Source organism: Mustela nivalis (assembly GCF_964662115.1).
Source record: "Mustela nivalis genome assembly, chromosome: 5".
NCBI lineage: Eukaryota > Metazoa > Chordata > Mammalia > Carnivora > Mustelidae > Mustela > Mustela nivalis.
The window spans coordinates 87,827,027-87,852,362 of NC_139024.1; the positions used below are offsets into that span (position 1 = coordinate 87,827,027).

At 48.1% G+C, this 25,336-nt stretch overlaps 2 protein-coding genes across 19 annotated transcripts in view; one reads left to right on the forward strand and one right to left on the reverse strand.

The window, feature by feature from the left end:
• Positions 1-10,673, reverse strand: part of CCND3 (cyclin D3) — a 94,724-nt gene extending 84,051 nt beyond the window's left edge. Inside the window, exon 1 of one of the 3 annotated variants that reach the window (XM_082733084.1) lies at positions 10,268-10,673. In XM_082733084.1, coding sequence (XP_082589210.1) covers positions 10,268-10,273 — 6 coding nt within the window. In that variant the 5' untranslated portion in view covers positions 10,274-10,673. The remainder of the gene's footprint in view (positions 1-10,267) is intronic. The other 2 variants (XM_082733083.1, XM_082733078.1) reach the window with 2 other exon arrangements.
• A 271-nt stretch (positions 10,674-10,944) lies between these two features.
• TAF8 (TATA-box binding protein associated factor 8) overlaps positions 10,945-25,336 on the forward strand; it is a 30,193-nt gene continuing 15,801 nt past the window's right edge. For 14 of the 16 annotated variants that reach the window (XR_014312350.1, XR_014312351.1, XR_014312352.1 and 11 more), the window contains exons 1-7: positions 11,651-11,722; positions 12,751-12,907; positions 17,108-17,206; positions 17,517-17,579; positions 18,889-19,013; positions 22,324-22,471; positions 23,873-24,015. Coding sequence is in view for 5 of the 16 variants with exons in the window: in XM_082733056.1 (XP_082589182.1) it covers positions 11,678-11,722; positions 12,751-12,907; positions 17,108-17,206; positions 17,517-17,579; positions 18,889-19,013; positions 22,324-22,471; positions 23,873-24,015 (780 nt within the window). In the remaining 11 variants the exon portion in view is untranslated. Of the gene's footprint in view, positions 11,194-11,650; positions 12,619-12,750; positions 12,908-17,107; positions 17,207-17,516; positions 17,580-18,888; positions 19,014-22,323; positions 22,472-23,872; positions 24,016-25,336 lie in introns of those variants that run through there. The other 2 variants (XM_082733057.1, XM_082733058.1) reach the window with 2 other exon arrangements.

Consider the following 25,336-nt stretch of genomic DNA (forward strand, 5'->3'; position numbering starts at 1 on the left):
TTTTGGGAAAAACACTGCCCTAATTGAACTTGACTTACTGAAGAAATATAATGGAGCAATCTCTCCTCGATATTTTTATAGTTCTCCCCACATCTTTGGAACCCAGGAACGTGTACTTCCTTGCCAACAGCCTGGTATATTTCAAGGTGCACCCACTATCTCTCTCTCTTTATAGCCTGACATCTCCCCCTACCCTTCTTTACTCAGTAATACTTAACAATAATGGACATATTTTCCTCCTGGTCTTTAAGTTTCTTTTAACGGCACCACGATTCTGCCAGCCACACAGGCTGAAACGTTCTGGGGAGGTCCTGCCTACTCTCATTCATTCATTTACCACGGGCACCCATGGAAGTCTAGAGAAGACACACAAGCAGCACATGACAACATGCTCCATCTTAGAAGTATGTGTGGTGCCCAGCAGGGGAAGGGCAGAGCAATTTCACAGGGCGGATGATTATTCATACCTTCCTACCAAATAATTACTAAGTTCTGCTGCTTTTACCTTCAAAATATTTAGCCAAATCACCCCCTTATTTCCATTTCCACGGGCCTCACCCTAGTTTCAATCCTTTTTAGATTTTGTGTAGACTCTCTCTTACCAACTCTGTTCTACCGCTGCCCTAGAAATCCTCTTAAAACAGTCTGATCATGGCACCTCCATGCTCAGAAGCCTTCTGTGGCTCCCCATTGTCTATGAAATAGAGACTAAACTCCCCTACGCAAAGCTGTTGATTTGGCTTCTTCACTACTGTCCTGTGTTCTACGAGGCCACAGGTTCTAAACCAGTCTACAGGTTCTCCCTTTCCAAACACCTGTCTGTCTGAGGCCAGATTTTCTTCATGGACATCAACCAAAACAACACACTATAGCAGATGAGAGCAGAAGCCAACGCGATAACTGGGCTGTCTTCTACTAACTCAGGCATTACAGAGATTTGCAAAAAAAAAGTAAAACAAAGCCACACTGCTCACTAATTTTGAATAATTTAATAATATAGTTATTGCTTTATTAAAAAATACGATGCTATGTTAACACGCAATGAATTTTTTACTGTGACTTTAAAGGAATTTGTATTTTTAAAATCTTGCATTTAAAATGAGAAGTTGGGGCGCCTGGGTGGTTCAGTGGGTTAAGCCTCTGCCTTCGGCTCAGGTCATGGTCTCAGGGTCCTGGGATCGAGCCCCCCATGGGGCTCTCTGCTCAGCGGGGGGAGCCTGCTTCCCTTCCTCTCTCTCTCTTTGCCTGCCTCTCTGCCTACTTGTGATCTCTGTCTGTCAAATAAATAAATAAAATCTTTAAAAAATAAATAAAAATAAAAAATAAAATGAGAAGTTAAGGGACACCTGGGTGGTTCAGTGGGTTAAGCCTCTGCTTTCCGCTATGGTTATGATCACAGGGTCCTGGGATTGAGCCCAGCATCGGGCTCTCTGCTCAGCAGGGAGCCTGTTCCCCGCTCCCCCGCACCTTCTGCCTGCCTCTCTGCCTACTTGTGATTTCTAATAAATAAATAAAATCTTAAAATAAATAAATAAAATAAACAAAATGAGAAGTTAAATGTCAAGAGCCACAATCTTCAAAAACAAAAGCTCTTGGGATCCTCAGTAATTTTTAAGGGTGCAATGCCCCAGCCCTCTCTCCACTTTACCTTCACTCATGTCTTCACCCATCTGCCCTAGTGTCTTGCTGGAGTTTTGGGGTTTTCAAAAAATGTTTTATTTATTTTAGAGTCAGAGAATCAGAGAGAGTACAGGGAAGAGGGGCAGAGGGAGAGGGAGAGAGAGAATCTCAAGCAGGTTCCCCACTGAGCCCCACTGAGCCCATATGACCCTAATATCATGACCTGAGCTGAAATCAAAGGTCAGACACTCAACCAACTGAGCCACCCAGGTCCCCCTGGAGTTTTCAAACCATGAAAAAAATAAGAAAGGGCATACTAAAAATAATTATTGTTCTAAAAATAATGGTGTTACAGAAATAGCCATTAATTGTTTCTTTAGAAAGAAACAATATTGATACACAGAATAAGTAAGCGTGGTAATTGTTATAGAAACAGGAATCAAAAAATGATTATTTCTACAGTGTGGCTTTCAGCAAAAAACTCAGATATTCAGAAAAGTAAAAAATTACAAAACCACCACCACTGAAAACTATTCCTGGGGCACCAGGCCGGTTCAGTGGAAGAGCATCCAAATCATAAACTTGGGGTTGTGAGTTCGAGTCCAACATTGGGTCTAGAGATCAACAAAACTAAATAAATTAAAAAATAAAATAAAATTTCTCCGGAATAATTTCTCAAGTCCACTCCTCTTTTATTTTCTCAAATGACATCTCTGAGAAGAAATTCCTGGTTAATATATCCAAAAGCAACTTCTCCTTCCTCCAGATTGCCCCAGCACTGCTACTCAAACCTTTCCTGTGGTCCAGGGAGCCCATGAGAGCCCAGGAATGAAAGTATATTGAATTTCTCAATGTGCCTCTCTAACGAACACAAATTCAATTACATCCACTGCAGGAGACACTAGCATTAGCCACTTAGATATTATTTATACAATGTGGTCCCTTAACTCAAACCCAGCATCATGTTCAACCAAGGACTCAGCCATCTGTTCCAATGGCAACTGGCCGTGTTGGTAGATTCTGAGATGGGGGAGAAGGCCCAAACTACACCTCCTATGTTCTATGAGCAGTTTCAGGAGGCTTTAGTGGTCATTTTCAGATGGATTTTGTTTTTACACTGACCTTGAACCCAGCACTGCCTTAACTGTGACTCTGCTGTACATGAGCAATGGATAAGACCTCTGAGCCTCACAGATGTTGCTGGAGGGACACACAAGATGGGTGAGCCCAGGATCCTAGATCCTAGACCTCTGGACAGGGTAGGGTATGGGGTATACATCCTTGGCCAGAGCCACTGCCCCTTTTTGGGTGGGGTACCTTGAAGGTGAAGTTTGCAGGTCCAGTGCGAGGACTCAGCTTAACCCCCAATTCCAGAAAGGTGTCCTCAGCCACTGCCCTGAATCCACACCCCTACCAAAGCCTGAGTCTGGGGGAGAGAAAGGAAAGAAAAGGAACATTTGGGGGTACAGCTAGAGGAAAAAGTTGTGCGCACCCCTCACCGCAGATGGGGCGGCTGTGGTCGGGCTGATTCATCCAGGGCTCCCCAGATAGGTCAGAGCCCCAGCCCCACCTAGCAAAGCTCATATCACCACCGCCCACTCCTCTGTTTCCTGGGTCTTGTGTGACACCTGACCTGACTGTTGGGGCAGGGCTGGGCCATCCTCACTCCCTCCCTTCAGTCTTGCTTGGCTTAGAGGGCAGCTCTGCAGCTCTGGCCAGGAGTTCTGAGGGACGGAGGAGGCTCTGGGCTTGCCTGAGGAGCTCGGACCCACACCATCATAGCTCCACAGAGACGTGCACACACAAATTCACCATCACACATGGAGGCAGCTCTGGGGCCTACCTGTCTATGTGTCCTGAGGCTGTGTTCAGGGCAATGTCTCCACAGAACCTGAGGACATCTCACACCCACCCTGGTGGGTGAACACACGCATGTGGGAACACACACACACAACTACACAACATGCAGGAAAAGTCCCACTCTGGTCAGAGTTCTTTCAGCCCCCAGGCTCTCAGGACTGACTAGCCGTATGACCTTGTGCAAGTTACTTAACCTCTGTGCCTCAGTTCCTTCACCTATAAAAAAAGGGAACCTCGTGGGATTCTTGGGAAGAACAAATGAGAAATGAGTTAATAGACATGCACATTTACTAAAAACTGATCTCAAGTAGAACATACTGTCCGCAGGTGCCCACTACGGCACCTGGCTTATGGAAGCATCATGCAAAAAATAGGCTATCACTATCTCCAGAGTGTTTGCTGCCATGTGCCTGGGAAGAAATGAGGGTTCAGAGAAATCCACACAACAAATTCCCACAAGGAATGCCAAAAATGACTCCCAGAAGCCATATCAGATGAAAGCCAAGGGAAGGCAGGACTTTCTGAGGATGACCCAGGAAGCACCAAGCTCATGTCCAGCATTTGTAAAGAGAGTTTTGGGGGGGGCGGTTAGAACCCAAGAGGCTGGTCCTAAGCTGAAAAAGACTGTTTCCCTGGAGACACAGAGACCCAAGAGAAAAATTCAGCCTGGTCCTAGATGTGGAGTCAAATCAATTCCAAGAGGACCTAGAGGCTGCCTGTAGGACCAGCAGGTACCAGCAGACTGGAAAGAAAAAGGGAGAGGGCCCAGGAAAAACCAGAATGTTCTACTCCCTGGCCTATACTCAGCTACCCGCTACATCTGAGAGTCTGTAACCCCAAGATCCTCTCTCGTCGCTGTGATGAAAATAGATTGCACATGTGAACAGCCTCCAAGTTTGTGGTTCTGCAACAGATACTGTTTAAAGAAAAGGGACTGAGCTGGAAGGAAGGGGAAACAGGGGAAACGCACCCTTGACTCACAGGGGCCTGGGGTTGGGAGGCAGCAAGCCTCCCTCCCCTCCATAATCCAAAGTCAGCCTGTGATAGGCGCTTGCCAGAAAGGAGTAAACCCTCCCTTGGGTCTTATCCAGACAGAACTGCTCGGCCCCCAGGGGTAAGCTTAGGAAAGAGTCTATGAAGGATAGATGACTTCCTGGGGACAGGCAGCCTGGGGGGCCCTCTATACCCCCATCCTCTCTCCCCATGGCTGCCAGGCTCCTCCCGCCATAGCCTCCGACACCTCCAGCTAGAGCCTAAGTTGGAGCCTGAGGTCTGCATCTGAGGCCCTGCTCCTGCTTCCTTTCCCAGAACTCAGGGCCCCTGGGGAGGGGCAGGAGGAGCAGCCTGGAGGGAAGAGAATTGAGGACAGGAGGGAGGGCGAGCTGGAGCAGACAAAGCTGGGGCCAGAACTGGGAGCTTCTGGGACAGTCCCAATTTCAAGTATTCTCATCCAACTGTCCAACCACAGGCCAGAACTTGTAGGCTGGTATTTATTTTAGAAAAAAAGGATGAAATGGGAGTCCTAGGTAGAACGGTGGGGAAAGAAACCCCGGCTGCCTCTTGGTTTGGGGATAGCCCCCATGCCCACCTCAAGCCGCTCTAGCTGGAAAATGACTAAAACCACGTAAAGATGGGAGACTCATCACTTACAAGGACTCACGACCTGTCTGGCACTGGGCAGGTTTCAGGTGCATTAATCTCCCGTGCCCAGTGCTGGGGGTGGCCTCTGAAGCCTCAGCCCCTTACTCTGTGTAACAACTTGTGCCTCAGTTTCCTTGTCCGTAAAGACATAACACTAGTGCCGGCCTCGCAAAAATGCCGTGAGGACAAAAAGGAGAATACTTGTTATACAGTAAGCTTTCAAGGAATATGGGCCATTAGGGATCCCCGCAATGACCCAGTGAGGTGGGGACTACAGCCACACCCACCTGACAGATGAGGAAACTCAGTTTCACACTAGCAGGAAGGGACCAAGCCAAGACTCAAACCAGAGTGGTATGTGTACAAGACACTGGCTCTCGTAACCTCTACACAAGAGAAAGCACATATTAGAGGTTACACACACAGACTTTATGCCAAATGGCCAAGTCAGACTTCCAGCTCAGCCACTGACCAGCTGTGCGAATGGAAGCCAGCTGCTTAACCCTTGGTGCTTTGGTTTGCTCATCTGTAAAATGGGCCTCCTGCCTTATTGTGAGAAGGGAAGACGCGCCTAAGGAAAGGTTTGGAACACGACTAAGTGATGGGCTTGGCCTCCACAGTGCCCTCTGGTGACGGGGCTTGGAACTGCACTCTTGGTTCCCGCTCATGTGGGGGCCCTCACTGCTCTGTGCGTTTCCAAGGGCTTCGGGGGCACCAAGCAACCCATCTCTTCTCCACCATTCCTAGACAATTCCTGGGCCTCACCTTAGGAGTGGCCATTTCGGGGGCGACTTTCAACCAGAGTGGGAGAAGTGGCCGCTGAGAGCAAGTGAGGGGCAACTTTTGAGGCCCCTTAAAGGAGACAACATGGTGTCATGCCTTTGAAGGCTATGAAGGGCCATGTCCACAAGGGCTGCTGGCCTGGCCCTCTGCTCCCAACACACAGGTCCTTCTATCTCAAGGGCAAAGGAAGATGAGGAGTGTGGGGTGGGGAGAGAAGGTGTGGGAGGGAGGGGCCCCTAGGGTAAGGAGCAGCCCCACGGTCTCAGACCTAAGAGAGCATTTTATGGGGGTTGCATTGGGTCAAAACTGGCTCCCTGGGTCCTCGTGTAGATAACTGGGGAAGGGGTGGGGCAGAGGCCCCATGAAACCAGCCCGCAGCTGAAGGACCAGATGGTGCTCTTGGCCCAGTCTAGCAGTCCATGGACAACACACTGAGCAACAGCCCCATCTGGTGGACAGATGGGGATCGCCATGGGCAGGGTAGCAGAGGGAGCAAAGGGATGACCCAGAAGGGGAAGCAGGTGAAGAATCAAATGGGAAGTTTAGAGCTGGAAGGGGCTTCGAGGTTTTTTCACTAGCAGAAGCCCCTCCTGAGGTGCCCTAGAGCCCCGCAGACGAGGAACTCACTTCTTCAGACGGGGATCAGGCAACTGTTAGAAAGTTCTTACGCTTTTTGGAAAAAGTCTTCCAAAGTCCTCCAAGTCTTTCCCGCACTGCTCCCTACCTAAGGGCCTCCAAAGACAACCTCTCAAATACTTGAACACAGCTACAATATCCTTCCTAAGTCTCCCCATTTGTTTCAACCATTCAGGGTCTGACTTAAGTCATTCACCCACTGCATCTTTTCTTCACTTGGTGATCCTTTTAAAATACATTACCTTCCAAAGAACACCTTCCGATTCTCTAGGTAAGCCACCCTTCTAGCAAAGTCATTTGAATTTCAACTTCCTACTCTTCAAGGTCTGGTATGATACAGTATTGTTCAGGTCTGATATATACTAATGCTCTGATTTGGCTATTAATTTAAATGTCAAGAGCACAGGCTCTGAAGTCAAATACACCAAGTGTTCAAATCCGGGCTCTGCCACTTACTAATAACTGTGTGACCTCGGGGAGGTTTCTTAGCCTTTCTAGGTTTCAGCTTCCTCGTCTGCAAATCAGGGACAGGGATATTTACTACCTGGCGTTGTGATGAGTATCAAGTGAGATAAGGCCAGTAGAACATTTGGGACAGCTCCTGGCTGCCTCATTCAGCTCCTAAGTGACCATTATAAGTGCATTCCTCTGAGTTTAGGGCTGGAGGGGGTGCTTTGGGGAAGAGAGAGAAGAAAAAGAGAGAAGACCTTTTGGAGTTATACTGCCTTTCTCAAGCAGTGTGAATGCTGGGTGAAATCCAATAAAAGGGTACCTTACTTTGGTCTCATTTCCAGAGTTGTCTCTGCCAGCCCCTCCCCAACACCCCCCAACACTGGCCAGCCGCCCTCTAATCCCCCAACATCCGCTGCCTTCACCACCACCAGCCCAGCCACTGTAATGGGGCCACTGTAATGGCGCAGGTCTTGACAGCTCTTTGAAACTCAGAGGGTTTAAAATTTAAATGTCTTTGAGGGTAAGAGAAACACACCAAAATAAACATACCTCCTGCTGAACAGAGAAAGGGAAACTTGGCAGGAGCCCCAGAACTTTCCCCACCCCCAGCCCTCCCTAAACTTCCTCTTGTGGTTTCTCAAGAGTACAACCTGTTCTCCCCAGCCAAGAAAGCGCCTGGGGCAGGGGACTGGGGCATGCCAAGGGTTCCACCGCTCCCCACCCTATGACAAGGGAGAAAAGTATGCATGGCAGAAGTAGCCTGGAGGTCTATATAGTTCTGAATTTCACAACCTGCTTACCTGCTTATCTTGGCCTTTACCCCCAACTGCCAGCCTCAAAACCCATCCTCACCCCCAACACAGGCCTCTCTCTCAAAGATAGATGCACAAGATGGTTTGACTACAGGTAGAGGGGACCACTTCAGGCCTGCCCAGATCTGTGCAGAGGACTCTCGAGAAACACCTAGAGTTCCAGAAAGGTAATGGAAAAGCAGCTTGAAATCCCTGGAGCCTTGGCCCTGTGGCCTGGCTCATATCCAGGGCAAGGTCCCAGCCTGCTGGGAGGGAGTGGGTCAGATACACGGTGGCAGCTCTGAGATGCAGCAGCTGTGGGCTAGAGAAGCGAACATCTTCTACTGTTTGACTATCTTCTTTACTCAACTACCAGGCTGGGACTGTTCCTCTTGGAATCTAGAATATGAATGTTTCTTATAGTCTTAAAAGATTCCCACCAAATGAGGGGTCCCGGTGTCCCACATCCTCAGATTCTGGCACATCACACCCATGTTGCCTCCTTTCCTGCATCAAACTTCAGTCTGTTCCTCTTGAGGCTTATTCAAGAAAACACACACACACACACACACACACACACACACACACAAGAAAACACACACACACACACACACACACACAGCCTGAAGGAAAGGATACCAGCTCAGTGCTGTCCCTACAAGCCTACTACAGATCTACTGGGGCTCCATGTAAACCGTTACCAGCATCCACACTCTGCTAAAAAGTTTCTCTCCTGCCTACCACCCAAGATACAGGTCCTTTCAGAAACTCCTAAGTCCCTGGCTTAAGTGGACATTCTATGTGGTCAGTCAGGGAGACAAACTAGCCTAGGGTTATGAACAGGGTCTCCCAGGTCAAGTGACCTGGCTTTCAATCTCAGCTGTGCCATTTATTTCTGGGGTACTCTTTAGGAAAATGACTCACCTCCTCTGTGCCTAGGCTTTCCCATCTACACAGTGAGATAATTCTAGTGCTGACCTCATAGGACTTAGGGAAATTAAAAGAGGACATTACACTCCAAACATTTAGAAGGGTGCCCCACAGTACTAATAAGCATTAGCTGGTATTCTGAACCCTTGAGGGAAGGAAACAAAAAAGAGGCACTAAGGACCAAGGCAGTCATGGTCTCAAGGACTAGGATCCTGCTGGAATTCTCAGAGATGCTTTTGAGTGGAAGTTCCAGGCAGAGTAGAAGCTCTGATTCGTTTACCGTTATGTCCCCAACATCTAGCCTGTGCAGAGGATGGTCACAGCTAGCAAGTGGTGAATGAATTAATTAAATGTTGTATCAGTCATCTCTCCAAGGAGCCTAGGAATTGACAGAGAAGAATCTGCAGGGACACAATGGGAGACCTAGTTCTCTTCACCTGTACGTGTCTGGTCCCCAAGAGAACTGAGGTGGGGGCATAGAGGAAACAATGGAAACAGTCCTAAGGTCCAAGAATGAGGAATGGGTACCCCAACATTGTGTGGATGGTCACATAACTCTCAAGCAGACTCCCAGCTGCACGCAGCTAGGGATTCCTGGATTTTTAGGGACCAGCCCAGAAACTTGCCTATCCCTGAATTTAACCTGTTCATTCCCACCTCTTCTTCATGCCTAGACAGCAGGTGAAAGAAAGCAGGAATGCCTTCTGGGTCCTCATTATACCCCAAGGTCCAACACCAGTCAGGGTTCAGTGCAACTCTGCCGAATGAACAGCTGGCCCCCCAAAGACTTCCTACCACTTCTCAGCCTGGTGACTCTCCTCTCACTCAGAATCCAACTCCAAAGCCCCCTTCTCTCTGGAGTCTTGCTAGCCAGCCCAACTTGGCACTTTATCTCTGTTGTTCCATCATGCACACTAAACACAGATGAAAAACATCATTGCACCCTCAGCATCCCCAGAATTCCAGACCAATAGTAGGTGCTCAATGTTTGCAGATGAAACCATTATGCTCCCTTAGTAACAGCAACCAAGTTCTTCAGTTACTCTTCTTGGCAATACATTAAAAAACCCAGAAGAGGCTTGTATACCCATCAGACACCAGAGTGACAAACACTGAGGGGTCCTTCCTTCCAGTCCTGCCTTCTGACCTCCTTCCTCCCTCTGCTCTCGCTGGCAGGAGATTTGGAAGGCTCCCTGCCCACATTGGCTCTGCCTTCCTACCAGCCTCCCATCCCTATCTCTGAGGTATGAAGAACGAAAACCCAGTGAGGCCACTGGGCTTCTAGGTCAGCTTAGAGAGCGGCTGTGGGGGCAGGGCCCAGGGCTTCGGGGAGGGGGGACATTTCTGCTCTTCGACTAGGTGCCGAACAGCTCACCGAGAAAGCAACGGAGCCGAGCTTTGGGGGACAACGGGGAGGTGATGACGATGCGGAGACCCACTTAACCGACCCAACTCTACCTGCCCCAGGCGTCCAGCCCGAACTTGGAGGCCCCAGCGAAGAGGGGAGAGGCTGACACCGCATCTATCTAGGCTTCTTCAGCCATCAAGCCTACCTCCATAGTAGGTGAGCCCCCGGGAGCACGGATCGTGGCCTCATTCTCCCGTCGCCTCTGACTTCTATCTTTGGGGAGGTAGGGGGTCGCCACCTCCAGCCGTGGGGAGGGGCGTGCACTGCTGCGTCAGGCGACCCAGCAGAAAGAGTCTCCACCCCCGCAGGCGCCGAGTGTTTACAAAGTCCGCGCCGCGCCGCGGATCCCGAGTTTAAAGCTGGGCAGGAAGTGGGGAAGAGGGGGCGGGGGAGACAAAGGGGCTGGGTGCTCGGCTCCACTGAAGTTTGGGCCTGACTCCTCCCCCGGCCGCCCGCGGCACGCCCTGCAGCCCCCGACCCTAGTGCCCTCGGCGAGGGGGCGGGGAACGCCCCCAGGCTCAGGTGCACCCGCGGGGCCCGTGCGGCGCGGGTTGCCAGGCCTCTGCGCGTTCGCTAGTCATTCACGCGTCGCGCAGGAAATAAACAACTTCAGGTGCTGTTTCTTGACCGCTTACTACGCGTCTGGCACTGTGCCAGACCCTTTGTGTGTATTAGCTTATTTTCTTCTTTATCAATTCCACCTCAGTTTCATACCCCCCAACACACACAAGTAAACTGAGGCACAGTGTGGTTAAGGAACGCGCCCGAAGTCCCACAGCCTGCGAGCGCTATGATTCAAAGCCAGCGTCTGCACCCTCCCAGGCACCCGCAAACGGAACCGAACGAGGAGCGGTGCGGCCCCCGGTGCCGGCACGGAGAATCCCGTCCCGGAGTGGCTCATGAGCGAGGGAGACGCTGAAAACCACAAGCCCCGCGCCGACTCCGCGCCCTGGGAGTGAGGCGGGCACGGGACAGCTTCCTGCCGCCCGCACCTCCAGCCTCGCCCCGCAAATACCCGCGGCCTGAGGGCGAGAAGGCAGCGGGGATGCAGAGGAAGACCGGGGCTACCAGGTCGGTAGGCTCCAGTTCCGAGCGGACCACTGGCGGGCTGCGGGGCTGTCAGCACGAAATAAGGCTTCTCAAAATTTCCAGGTCAGGAGAATCACCTGGAGAGCTTCCCAGTACGGATTTCCAGGCCCCTTCCCCACTGAGTGAGTCATTGGCACCGGGCGGGACACAGCCAGGTGCTGCTAACACCAACAAGCAAGTTTGGAGCGTTCCAAGGATGTGCTCTTTATGAGAAACGATTTCATCTAGGAATAGGTGTGATGCTGCGGGCGCATCTTCCTAGCCAATTCCGACGCTCACTAGGTCCCCAAGAACCTACCACGCACTGAAGGTCACGTGAGCCGGGGTCCTGAGACATACACACCACCCACCCACTAGGGCTTAGGAGAGCTTGTAGGGGTGCACGCCGCCCCGCCTCCGCCCCTCCCCGTTCGGCGACTACAAGTCCCATACTGCTCTGCGCCCGCGCACATTACGCCAGAGCAAGATGGCCGACACGGCGGCCACTGCCGGGGCCGGTGGCTCCGGAACGGTAAGGGCGGGAGGCGCGGGGCCGAGGCGAGAGAGTCTGGGCATTTTGTAATTTCCCCCTAATGTGGGCAACAATCCCATAGCTAGAAATCCAGCCCCACTATGAGCCCCGAGTGGAGGAGCGTCTTTCAGGCCGTACATGCCCCCCTCCTTGGGACTTGGCTACGGCCTCCGGAGTTGGTGGACCTGTGTAGTGATTGGCTCCTTCCCTGTTGGGGGTTGGGAACCCGGAACACCTCCTGATTGGTCCGAAGAGGCTGGCTTCGCCTTCTTATTGGCCAGCCGAAGTTGGGGGGATTCCGGTTTCAAAATATTTAGCTTTCCTACTTTCCTGAGCGGTTGTCCTTTGCCTTTCTCTCCTTAACGTCGTGTGGTGGTGTTTTAATTTTTCCTGTTAGTGAAGTGGTGTGGAGATGGGAGGAACAAGAGAGAGAGCATTTTCTGGGAGAAGGCATGAATTCAGTCCCATCATGCATGTTTTTTTCCGCTATATATTTTGATAATCTGCTAAAATAGAAAGTAAAAAGTAGACATTTTGTGGTTTTGGAATTTTAAGTTTTAGGTAGCTCCTTGGTATTTAGAGCCCCTTGGGTACTCGATTATTATTACTCAGCTGGCCAGGATTTGTAAGTCTAAACACCAGGGGCATTTTTATTTTTATTTTTTTATTTTTTTAAGATTTTTTAAAAATTTATTTATCAGAGAGAGAGGGGGGGAGAGAGCGAGCACAGGCAGACAGAATGGCAGGCAGAGGCAGAGGGAGAAGCAAGCTCCCTGCCAAGCAAGGAGCCCGATGTGGGATTCGATCCGAGGACGCTGGGATCATGACCTGAGCCGAAGGCAGCTGCTTAACCAACTGAGCCACCCAGGCGTCCCGCATTTTTAAATTTTATTTTAGTAAGCACTGATAAATATTTGCTTCCCAAACCTTTGCTTGCCATTGATGATATGGTAATTATTTGATTGCAACCTTGTCTTACGGGCGAAAATCTTTTTCTTTTTTTTTTTTAATGGTGTGCTGACTGGCAGAGATCAGGAAGTAAACAATCCACTAACCCTGCTGACAACTACCATCTGGCCCGGAGGCGAACCCTTCAGGTGGTTGTGAGCTCCTTGTTGACAGAGGCAGGGTTCGAGAGTGCTGAGAAAGCATCCGTGGAAACATTGACAGAGATGCTGCAGAGCTGTAAGTACCAAGAAACAACAGGCCTCCTTCTTGGAGTCAACCAAAATCTGTTCGGTGTTCTGCAATCTGATAGTGTTAGCGAGGATCTAGGAAAAAGAAGAATGCAGTTAAGTGACTTACAGGCTTTGGAATCAGTGGGATGTGGGTATAAGTCATCACTCTGCCACTTCCCAGCTTAAGCAAGTCACTAAATCTCCTGAACCTCAATTTCCTTATTTGTGAAGTAGGATAATAATTTGTATTTCACGGAGTTGTGAGGTGTGTATGTAAAGCATTTGATGTTAGGAACATTGTAATCTCCTGAGGATTTGTAGGTGCTGTTGTTGCTGCTTGTTTTCTGTACTCAAAGTAGAGTTTTGTTGCAGAGTCACAATGAATTCCCATGAATAGATGCTACACATCGCATAATCAAATGGTATCATATGCGATACAAGAGGGAGGGCAAATAAAGTTTTTAGAATGGAAAACAACTTGAAATGGGTTGAGGTATAGGAGCCTGGAATGGTCTCACATAGGCTTTTCTGCTTGTGCATTATATTTCCTTGCTTGGGTTTTATTGGGGTGGGTGGTGGAAGGTAGGGTGGAATGAGAGATGGGGTTACTTAAGTTGTCTCTTGAGGGATCAACACTTACAAATGAAAGTGAGAAAAAGGTTTAGGCAGTGGGAGACTTTAACTGCAATGCAGGCCAAATAAAGAATTAGCTAACCCAGTGGGGAGCTCTGGAGCAGTCGTTGCCTTTCAGAGTACGCCTCATCAGGCTGAAAAGGCCCTGCCTTTGTACTCAGTTCTCCATCAGGCATTTGATGTGGGCTGCCCCAGGAAGGACGTGGTCTGAGGTGAGATGACTCTCTGCAGCTGATGTTCGCAACTCTATTTATTTATTTATTTATTCACAGATTTTATTTATTTGACACAGAGAGAGAGAGCATAAGTAGGCAGAGAGGCAGGCAGAGAAGAGGGGGGAAGCAGGCTCCCTGCTGAGCAGAGAGCCCAAAGTGGGGCTCGATCCCAGGACCCTGAGATCATGACCTGAGCTGAAGGCAGAGGCTTAACCCACTGAGCCACCCAGGCGCCCCTGTTCAGAACTTTTAAATACCAAATGTTTTCCTAAAGCAGTGCTCTCAGATGTTTGGGTCTTAGAACCTCTTTAGACTCTTAAATATTGAGGGTCCTGAGAAGTTGTTCTGTCTACATGGGCTTTATATAGAGTGATTTTTGCCACATTAGGAAATAAAATTGAGAAAAATTAAAAAAAATTTTTTTTAAGATTTTATTTTTATTTATTTGACAGAGAAAGATCACAAGCAGGCAGAGAGAGAGGGGGAAGCAGGCTCCCCACTGAGCAGAGAGCCCGATGCGAGGCTCGATCCCAGGACCCTGAGATCATGACCTGAGCTGAAGGCAGCGGCTTAACCCACTGAGCCACCCAGGCGCCCCTAAATTGAGAAAAAAAAATTTTTTTTTTTTTTAAAGATTTTATTTATATATTTGACAGAGATCACAAGTAGGCAGAGAGGCAGGCAGAGAGAGAGAGAGGAGGAAGCAGGCTCCCCGCTGAGCAGAGAGCCCGATGCGGGACTCGATCCCAGGACCCTGAGATCATGACCTGAGCCGAAGGCAGTGGCTTAACCCACTGAGCCACCCAGGCGCCCCTAAATTGAGAAAAATTTTAAACGTAAACATATACAAGCCCACATTTCATTGTCCATCAGAGCCATGATATCATCATAGACCAGGTCGCCTTTGGAAGACTGCAGGAGACAATGAGAGTAAAAAAAATCAACATCTTCATTTCATTATAAACATGGTTTTGGCTTGTGGAGTTTGGAAAGGATTTCAGGGCTGCCTGGGGATTCCCAGACCATACTTTGAGAACTTCTGTCCTAAAAGAATAGACAAATAGTTCCCAACAGAGAATTCAGTTCTTGGAAAGATCTTGGAATTCAGAGTTTAAAGGTCCTCATGGTTGAGGCAGCTCTTTTTTTTTTTTTTTTTTTTAAAGATTTTATTTATTTATCAGAGAGAGAGAGGGGGAGAGAGCAAGCACAGGCAGACAGAATGGCAGGCAGAGGGAGAAGCAGGCTCCCTGCTGAGCAAGGAGCCCGATGTGGGACTCGATCCCAGGACGCTGGGATCATGACCTGAGCCGAAGGCAGCTGCTTAACCAACTGAGCCACCCAGGCGTCCCGAGGCAGCTCTTTCTGACATCACTGACCAAGAGGGCCTTCTTTCTCTCCGAAGAAATAGTTGCCACTCAGGGGGGGATGGAGCTGAAATAGTGGCGCTGGAAAGCTGTGAATATTGAAACTGAAAGGCTTGAAAATAGTATAAAAGTCTGTCGCTTTGTTCCAAGGAATACCAAGAATGGATAGCTTAAGCTGGGGTCTTCTGAGACTTGAGCATTTCCATGTTGTCAGGAGCTCTGGATATCGAAGTTTCAGCATTTGCGTTAGTTGTCAGGCAGTTTTTGTGTTTGTTGCCTACAGTCCCTTAGTTTCTAGGGACTCCTGTCTTAGACTGTGTTCAGAGCCAAGTCTCTGAATATTATTTTCTACATTTCTTTTACATATCCTTTGAAATCCTAGGATCTGCTAAAAAAAAAAAAAAAAAAAAAGAGAGAAAGGCCAAATGGGTATAGATATTTTATTTATTTTAAAGACTTTATTTATTTGACAGACAGAGATCACAAGCAGGCGGAGAGGCAGGCAGAGAGAGAGGAGGAAGCAGGCTCCCTGCCAAGCAGAGAGCCTCATGCCGAAGGCAGAGGCTTTAACCCACTGAGCCACCCAGGTGCCCCAGGTATAGGTATTTTAAATGCCACCTGGCTTGTTTCTAAGATATTCTATCAGGATTTTAATTAGACTTTCCCCACAGTAAACAGATGCGGCACCCCTACTCCTGCCATTTTCGGGTGTGGAAGTTAGGACTAGTGACTTGATCTGGGTAGTGGTGAGTTGGTCGTGGGTCTTCAGTTTGACACTCTTCCCTCTCAAATACCACTTGCTTTTAACTTCTGAGCCATGAGGGCTTCTAGAGCAGGGGTTCCTTACCTTTTGGGGCTCCTTTTTTAGCTGATGAAATCTCTGAACCTATCCCCAGAAAAAGAATTTTCTGTATGTAAAGTTCACCACAATTTCAGAGTTTCCATGGAATTGCCTATCCACCTCTGAAGCCCAGTTATGGAGCCCAGCTTCCTACCTCCCCTTTTCCCTGAAGAACTTTGGCATAACTTTTTTTTTTTTTTTAATTGTGTTTTTAAGTAATCTCTACTCCCAACATGGGGCTCAAACTTAGAGCCCCAAGATCAAGAGTTGCCAGGTCTGCCGACTGTGTCAGCCAGGTGCCCCCATAACTCTTAAATAGAAGTTCAATTTCAGGCAGAAAAACAAAGACTTGTTCCTCCTCCCCCTTTTTTGGTGGCAAGATGTACATAACATAGCATTACAAGCGTAACCATTTGTAAATGAACAATTCAGTGGCATTAAATATATGCACAATATCAAATGACTGTCAACACTATCCATTTCCACAACTTTTCCATCATCTAAACAGAAACACTGTGGAATGCCTGGGTGGCTCAGTCAGTTAAGCCTCTGCCTTCGGCTAAGGTCATGATCCTAGGGTCCTAGGATTGAGTCCCGCATCGGGCTCCCTGCTCAGTGGGAGCCTGCTGCTCCCCCTGCTTGTGCTCTCTGACAAATGAATAAATAAAATAAATAAATAAACAGAAACACTATATCCATCACATTAACTTCCCATCTCCTCCCACACTCCCGCCAAGCTCCTGGTAACCTCAAATCCACCTTTTGTCTATATGAATTTTCTTTTTTTCTAGGTACCTCATATAAGTGGAATCTTAAAATATTTGATTTTCTCTGTCTGACTTATTTCACTTTACCTAACATTTTCAAGGTTTTTCCATGTTGTATGAGAATTTCATTCCCTTTGAAGGCCAGATAATGCTCCATTGTATGTGTGAACCACATTTTGTTTATCCATTCATTTGTGGATGTACACTGGGTTGTTTCCACCTTTTGGCTACTGTGAATCATGCTGCAGTGAACTTTGGTGCACAAGTATCTGTTTTTAGTTCGCTTGGGTGTATCCCTAGGAGCGGAATTGCTGGCTCTTACAATAATTCTGTACTTAACTTTGTGTGAACAGAGAATAAGACTTTGTGCCTTTGATCCTTTGCTAGACATTTCAGAAATTGGGAGGAGTGCCAAGTCCTACTGTGAGCACACAGCCAGAACGCAGCCCACACTGTCAGACATCGTGGTCACGCTTGTTGAGATGGGTAAGTACACCTCCAGTTTTCCAGTTGTCCAGTGCAGCTGAGTTGGGGTTATGAGAGAAAGAAGAGTCCCCAAGAGTTAGCCCTGTCTGCCAGGTGTTCTCGAGTTTCCTCAGGAGTCTCCTGGTTTGTTTTTAGCTTGAAAGAGGGTTCCTCTGACTCTATTTAAGAGACTTCCTACTTTCCTGCTGGGGGATTCAGCTGGAGCTGCTTTCAAGTGGCCGCAAAGCACTCAAGCTGGGGGTCTCCACTCTTTCTCCACAGTATCACTCCCCCTTTAGTGATTTTTTATTTTTGTTCTCCTGTTTCTTAGGCTTCAATGTGGACACTCTTCCTGCTTATGCGAAACGGTCTCAGAGGATGGTCATCACTGCCCGTAAGTGTCTTTGAACTGAGGTCCTCAGTAAGTGCTCAATCAGTGGTTATGGAATGACTTCATTGAAGAGGGCAAGGATCGATTTGCAGCTACTTCCCATTGTGGGCTCCCTTCCATTATTTGGGGCTACCTGAAATAGGATCTTTATTTAGATTAATAGGATTAAGTTGCGAAGTTCAGTCACCAGAAAGGTAATCCGTTTCTGAGGTGTTGCTGTGCTTTAACCCCAGAAGAGGGCTGTTTGAAAAATGTGAAAGGTCTCACTCTTACATCAGTCAAGTAAGCTATGGCCTGGAGGCCTAATACAGCTTGCTTCCTGTTTATGTAAATAAAGTTTTATTGGAACACAGCCATGTTTAATTATTATCCCTGGCAGCTTTCATGCTATAATGGCAGAGTTAAAGTCATTGTGACAGACTATATGGCTGGCAAAACCTGAAATATTTACTCTGTCCCTTTACACAAATGATGACTTCTCCCTTAGATGAAGTGAGTGCCATAAACTGACTTGGGAGTAACAGTTTGGGCCTGTAAGACCTTGAGGAGAATATACTAGATTTTTTTCTCTGCATTCTTTTCATGCTCGCACCTTTTTAAGAAATACGGTCATGGCTCCATAGCTCAGGGGTTAGAGCACTGGTCTCGTAAGAAATACTCTCAGAGTAGAGTGGAAAGACCATTTATTTTTATTTAATTTTTTTTTTAAGATTTTGCTTATTTATTTGACAGAGACATAGCGAGAGAGGGAACAGAAGCAGGGGAGAGTGGGAGAGAGAGAAACAGGCCTCCTGCCGAGCAGGGAGCCTGATGTGCGGCTCCATACCCTTGGGATCCTGACCTAAGCCAACGGCAGACGCTTAATGACTGAGCCACCCAGGCGCTCCAGAAAGGACCATTTTTAATCCCTTCTTGTTTTCGTTAGCCCGTTCTGACTTACCCTGCCTGGCTCAGGGTTTGTCTTTGTCATCTGGGTTCTATGGAAAAAGAGCCACTAGCCCACTTGAGTCTCCTTAGTTTCTCGTCTCCCTTATGTATTTAACTTGTCACAGCCACCCACTCACCTGCCTAGGCGGTATGCCATCATATTGTCATACGTGCAACTATGACCCCAGATCATCCAGCAGGGCCTGGCGTGGCAGGGGCGACCTTCTCAGGTCCTCAAGCCGTTAAAGGCCCTTTATTGATAGAAGTACAAAGTGCCTGTTGTACAGGGAGAGCACTGAGGTCCAGCATTTACTTTGAGAAAAGGGGACAGGGTAGAGAAGCACAGCCTGGGGTGGTGGAATAACCCCTTGTAACTCTGTTGCAGCTCCAGTGACCAATCAGCCGGTGACCCCCAAGGCCCTCACTGCAGGGCAGAACCGACCCCACCCACCGCATATCCCCAGCCATTTTCCCGAGTTCCCTGACCCCCACACCTACATCAAAACTCCGGTGAGTGAAGCGGCCACGCTGGGGACTGGGACCAATGCAGAAGTAGTCAGTTCCTACTGACTGTCAGGCTGGAGTCCAAGAGTTTGCTGATAGAAGGGCGGTTCAGGGCTCAGCACGTCTTTCCTCATTGACACACAGTTTGGCAAAGGAGGATTACATTCTCCAGGGTTCGAATATGCTCCCATTTGCCAGATCCACGGTTTCACCTCCCCTTGGGGAGGTGTGCTGTGCCCAGAGGTCTTCATACACCTCCTTTGTCCTCACCTTCACCCCATGTCCTGGTGCACATATGGCCATTAGGCAGCTTTTGGGGCAAGTCCTCCAGGACATTTCTCTACACCTAAGAAGAAAATGGTCACCCACCACTGCAACACGGCCATCGTCCTTGACCAGTAGTCTCTGTATGGGTGTCGTACGGCTGCCTGCTGCAAAAAGTGCCACAAACTAGGTGGCCTAGCACAACAGAAATGAATTGTCTTACAGTTCGAGAGGCTAGGGTTCAAAACCATGGTGTTAGCAGGTTCCCTCTGAAACCTGTAGGAGAATCCTTCCTTGCCTCTTCCTAGCTTTGAGTGGCTTATGGGCAGTCTGTGGTGTTCCTTGACTTCTAGATGCATCCCTCCCGCTGTCTTCACAGGGCACAATCTGTATCTCTCTGCACGCTGCCATTTTCTTCTAAGGGCACAGTCCTGTTGGACTAGTACCAATGTACTCCAGTTCAGCCTCATGCTGATTACATCTTGCAATGATCCCATTTCCAAACAAGGTCATATTCTCGAGGTACCAGCGTTAGGACTTCAACAGTATATCTCTTTTTGGGGGGACACAGTTGAACCTACAACAGTCTCCCACTCTTATACAGTGTCTCTTTGTCAGTAAAAGTATTAAATTAAGCCCATATTCCTCTGTTTGCTTATTGACATGACCCTAATGTAGCACTCTGCCAAAGTTAAATATATTAACAGATCATCTCACCCCTGTTAAAGGTTCGGGAAACTTGTTTGCTTTTCCACAGTGGCAGCCATGGGATCACCTCTGCTCTTTATTTTTTGGAATTGTTGTTTGACACTGGGGATAGTAAGTCAGAGGTCTGATCCTAAGGTCCGTTTACTTTGGTTCTTGAACAGCTCTCATAGTTGAAAAGGCATATTGCAAAGCTGTGCAGCATCATCGGTTGCCCTTAAAAAATCATAAACGTAATTGTTTTTGTTCTCATCGACCGGTTATTTGAAGAATCTTATTAAAATTTTTCTATTAAAATTCCAGTTTCTTGAATGTTAAATGGTTGTCTTTAAAAATAATTGTAAGGTCTTGCATTTTTTTTTTAAGGATTTTATTTATTTATTTGACAGAGAGAGAGAGAGATCACAAGTAGGCAGAGAGGCAGGCAGAGAGAGAGGGGGAAGCAGGCTTCCCGCTGAGCAGAGAGCCTGATGCGGGGCTCGCTCCCAAGACCCTGAGATCCTGACCTGAGCCGAAGGCAGAGGCTTAACCCACTGAGCCACCCAGGCTCCCCAAGATCTTGCATTTTAATGTTTTTAGCAAGTACGTTCACAATCCCTTCCAATTTTTTATTTGGGGAAAATTTTAAACACGTCTGAAAATGCTGTTCTGTGTTTCAGTGGAGCTAGGGGAAGCATACATATAGGCGACACACTTGAATTAACATTGACAACAGTCGGAATGTTTCCAATACCTCTTTTTTTAAAAGTATACTTTAAATAAAATATCACAAACATACAGAAAAGCATAAATAATAAATGTATAATTTGATGAATTTTTACTAAGTGCACACGCCTGTTGAACTAGTGCCTGAGCTAAAAACAAAAGAAAACCAAAACCAAAAAAACTCCATGGGGTACTAGCTGGCTCAGTCGGTGGAACAGGTGACTTTTGGTCTCGGAGTGGTAAGTTCAACCCCCACAATAGGTGCAGAGATTGCTAAAAAATAAAACCTTTTAAAAAAAAAAAGAACAAAACACCCTAAGCCAGCCTTCCTAAAGGTTCCCATCCCCCTTCAGCAACTAGCCCCCCAAAGGTAATCTAATTTTAATCACCATAAACTCTTTTGTCAGTTGTTGTGCTTTATGTAAACTACGTGGCTTCTTCCAGCCAATGTTCTGTCTCTGAGATTTGTCTGTGTCGCTGGGTGTAGTTGAAGTTTATTTAACATATGCATAATCTTTTGGCTTTTGTTCCTCTCTAGGTTTTGGCTTACACAAATGACAGTGCTGTGAACATTCTGGCAATTTCTGTATATCAACTGTCAGATACTCAGAATTTTTTTTTTTTTTTAAAGATTTAATTATTTGACAGACAGAGATCACAAGTAGGCAGAGAGGCAGAGAGAGAGAGAGAGAGAGAGAGGAGGAAGTAGGCTCCCCGCTAAGCAGAGACCCCGATGCGGGGCTCGATCCCAGGACCCTGAGATCATGACCCGAGCCAAAGGCAGAGGCTTTAACCCACTGAGCCACCCAGGCGCCCTAGATACTCGGACTTGTATACGTAGCGTTCAACCCATGACATATCTTTTGGTGCATGTATGTTTGCGTTCTGCTGAATATATACCCAGGGCCTGGACAGTGGGGTCATCAGGGAATACTGGAGTTCAGCTGTAGTAGATGCTGCCAAGTGGATCCAGTACCTCTTTAAAAAATTGAATCTCCATATCATGAAGAGCAGTTGCTTTTTTGTTCATAGTTAAAATGTCAGTTTTACCCTTGCAGTTTAAAACTCATTGATGAGCTCTCGGTCATCTTTCACTGGGTGACATGATTGCCAAAGAGCCCATAATTAGGAGCCAGAGTGTCAGCCCACCATTTTCTCATTCTCTCACACTTCCATTAATAGCTTCAGTCTTGGGTTTCTTGTTAAGGCTCTTTTGGGACAACATAGCCACTTTCTAAAGGTTGGTTTTAAAAAACCCAATACATAAGCAGCCACTCACTTCCTGTGGGATGTCTCCTTACACTGGTGGAACTGGAGGTGGAACGTGGCTCCCTGTCACGGCTTCCCAGGGGGTTTCCCACTCTCCCTTCAGGGTGCGTCTCTAATGCCTGAGACCAACTGTCACAGAAGCCACATGAAGGCCCAGGGGCATTTGTCGTAGTAAATGTGCAGTTCTTAATTTTGAAGCTCAAAAACAAATTATTGGTAATAGTTACATCATTTTCTTTCTGCCCCTCTACTGCCCTTGGGGGTCTTGGCTTCAGTTGACGTCAGTGGGCCACTTCGAAAGGGTGGAAGGAGATTGCAACAGCAAGAGTGATCCATTGGTATCCCTCTAGTGTCCTTGCTCTTCTCTTTACAGACGTACCGTGAGCCCGTGTCAGACTACCAGGTCCTGCGGGAGAAGGCTGCATCCCAGAGACGAGATGTGGAGCGGGCACTCACCCGCTTTATGGCCAAGACAGGCGAGACCCAGAGTCTTTTCAAAGATGACGTCAGCACGTTTCCATGTGAGAGTCTGTCCCCTCTGGGGATCCTGTCTTGTCATTTGAATTAATTATTCCATCTTTCCTATCTCTCAGCGTGAGAGGAAGAAATGCAAGCTTTGTCTTTGTCTTGGGGGCAGCGTGTGCTGCACGTTCCTGGCTCCTGTTCTGAGGTCTTAGGGGCCTGTCCCTCACTGGTGACTATAAAATGTTATGGCCCGTTTTGGGATGGGCTCTGAGGTCGAGTTCAGGCTGCCTCGAGGATGACTGACGGTAGGCCTCAGAGAGGCTCACCCAGCAGAAGTGGCTGCCCTGGGAGTAGGAGGGACACGGAAGGCAGGCAGCAGGGCACTTACCAAACACCTCCCCAACCCTCCCCCCCACGTCCCCTACCCCTGTCTCTGCCTCCACCATGTTCTTTCACAGGCTCCGTGTCACTGAATTTCTCATCTGGGTGCTGATGTTACCTCATCACTGTGGGCCGCGGTTTTGCCAGAGGAGAACGAGACAAATGGGTTTGGATGACTGATTCAGTCAGCAAGGCCCTACAGGAGGCTCACTGTGGGCCTGGCCCGGAAATGAGAGTGTTCACCAGTATTTTCCCTTATGTTCTCTCACTGAATCCTCTCACGAACCTGTGAGTCAGGGACCGTCCCACCACCCTTAGAGGCTTTTAGAGAAAAGAGATGAAGTCCTTTGCCCAAAGTCACACAGCTGGTAGATAGAATGCACACTAGCTCATTCCAACCATGGGACCCTACATTAGAGGCACAGCAAAAGTCATCTCAGAGTGTCTCCTGCACGTCATGTTCTGCCATCGAAGTATACATAGATGATGTCTTTCTTTTAATTTTTTTTTTTAATTAATAATTTTTTCTTTTCATCAGTGCCTTTTGGAAGAACTGGAATGCTCACATACTTGAAGTGCTCTCTAGCTCAGGGAATGGATACATGCAGAGAGTTTTCGGGTCCAGTATTTAGACTGGAGTCCTTTAGCCTCTAGGGATCAATACCCTCACTCAAGAAACGAGGCTGAGAGAGCTTAACTGACTTTGGGTCTAGGATCATGAAGCTGACGCTTTGCTAGAATTCAGCCGCAGTTTTATCTGAGTTTAGTTATATGTGGTGAAAGTGGGCTCTGAGGTCATAGTGCCCGAATTGAGATGCCACACTGTCACTCTCTGTGTGCTTGACGAGGTCACTCCATGACTCAGGGTCCTCATCTGTGAAATGAGGCAGGCAGTTGCACTGAATAGGGTGGGGGCCAGAATTAAAGATAGCGCATGGGGTGTTGAGTGGCCTGTGGTGAAGGTTCGGAGCACGTTAGCCATGACTGTTTATTGCCGCTCATGGAGCTGTCAGAAGGCCCTTGGCCCATGTCAGGGACACTGTGACTAGAATGGTCCCTCTCTTCCCATTCCCCAGTGATCGCTGCCAGGCCTTTCACCATCCCTTACCTGACGGCCCTTCTTCCATCGGAGCTGGAGATGCAGCAGATGGAAGAGACAGATTCCTCGGAGCAGGATGAGCAGACGGACACAGAGAACCTCCCTCTTCATATCAGCACGGTGGGTCCTGCCTCCTCTCTGCTTCTTAATACCCCCAAAACACACCCGTGCTGCCTGCAGCCTGTCACCCTAAGTAGACACGACCCACCTCAGGTCTCTGGCTTTGTGGTAGGGACTTGCGTGTTGGGCTCGTGATAATCCAAGTGTGATATGAGCGCTTGCCTAAGAGACAAGTCCATGTCATGGGGATCACTCATTCATTCAGCAGATACTGAACGGGTTTCTGCCAGAGCCAGGCACAGTTCCAGGTACTGAGGAATTCGTAGGAGACAAAATAGACAAAATTTTGTGCCCTCGTGTAGCTAAGAAAAATGATAAATTAGGAGATAGGAAGTAGCATAGGCATGAGGGGATATGTGGTACTGGATAGGGGGACTGACAAAGTGACAACTGAAGGGAAGACCTGAAGGGAACAAGGCTTGTACACAGCTGGGAGTAGAGCATTCCTTGTAGAGGGCACAGGAGATGCAAAGGCCCTGAGGTGGGAGCCGTTGTGTTGAGGAACCTCAAGCCATCAAGGAGGCATGAACAAGGGGATCTCCTGGGCAGTTGCATCTTAAAGACTGTATTAAACACTGGGCTTTTTCTCAGTGAGGTGGGAGCCATTGGGAATGCTGAGCAGGGGAGGTCAGGGTCTGATGGAGGTTTATTAACAAGGTGGTCAGGTTGCTGTGTTGAGAGTGGACTGCAGAAAGTAAGGGCAGAAGCAGACACTCTACTTATGAGGCTCTGCAGTAAACTCAGTGGGGGTAATAGAAGTGAAGACCGTGAGATGTGGTCAGATAGAGTATTTGGTCAGATTCTAGACTATTTTCAGAGCAGAGCCAAACGATGGAGTGAGTATGAGTTCAGAGAGAGAGCCAAAGAGGAATGCAAGGCATTTCGCCTGAGCAACAGGAAAGATAGCGTTGCCTTCAGCCAAGATAGGGAAGCCCTGGGTGGGCCAGGTGGCTGGGAAGAGAGGCAGGTGTTCCAGTGAAACAGGATACCCTGAGATGCTTATTAGACACCTGGTGGTGATATCACATGGAGAGATGGATATAGGAGTTGGAGTTTGAGGAGCTGTTAGGGATAGAGATGCAAATTTGTAGGTTTTGTTTAAAACTGTGAGACTGGGTGAGCTCCTTGGGAATGGGTAAGGATACAAAGAATAGGAACTGGACTCCATAAGTACAGATTTGTGCCGTCCATTACAGTAGCTACGTGTGTCTATTTAAACTGAAATTAGGGGTGCCTGGTGGGCTCAGTAGGCGGAGTGTGTGACTCTTGATCTTGGGGTTGTGAGTTCGAGCCCCACATTGGGTGCAGAGACTATTTAAAA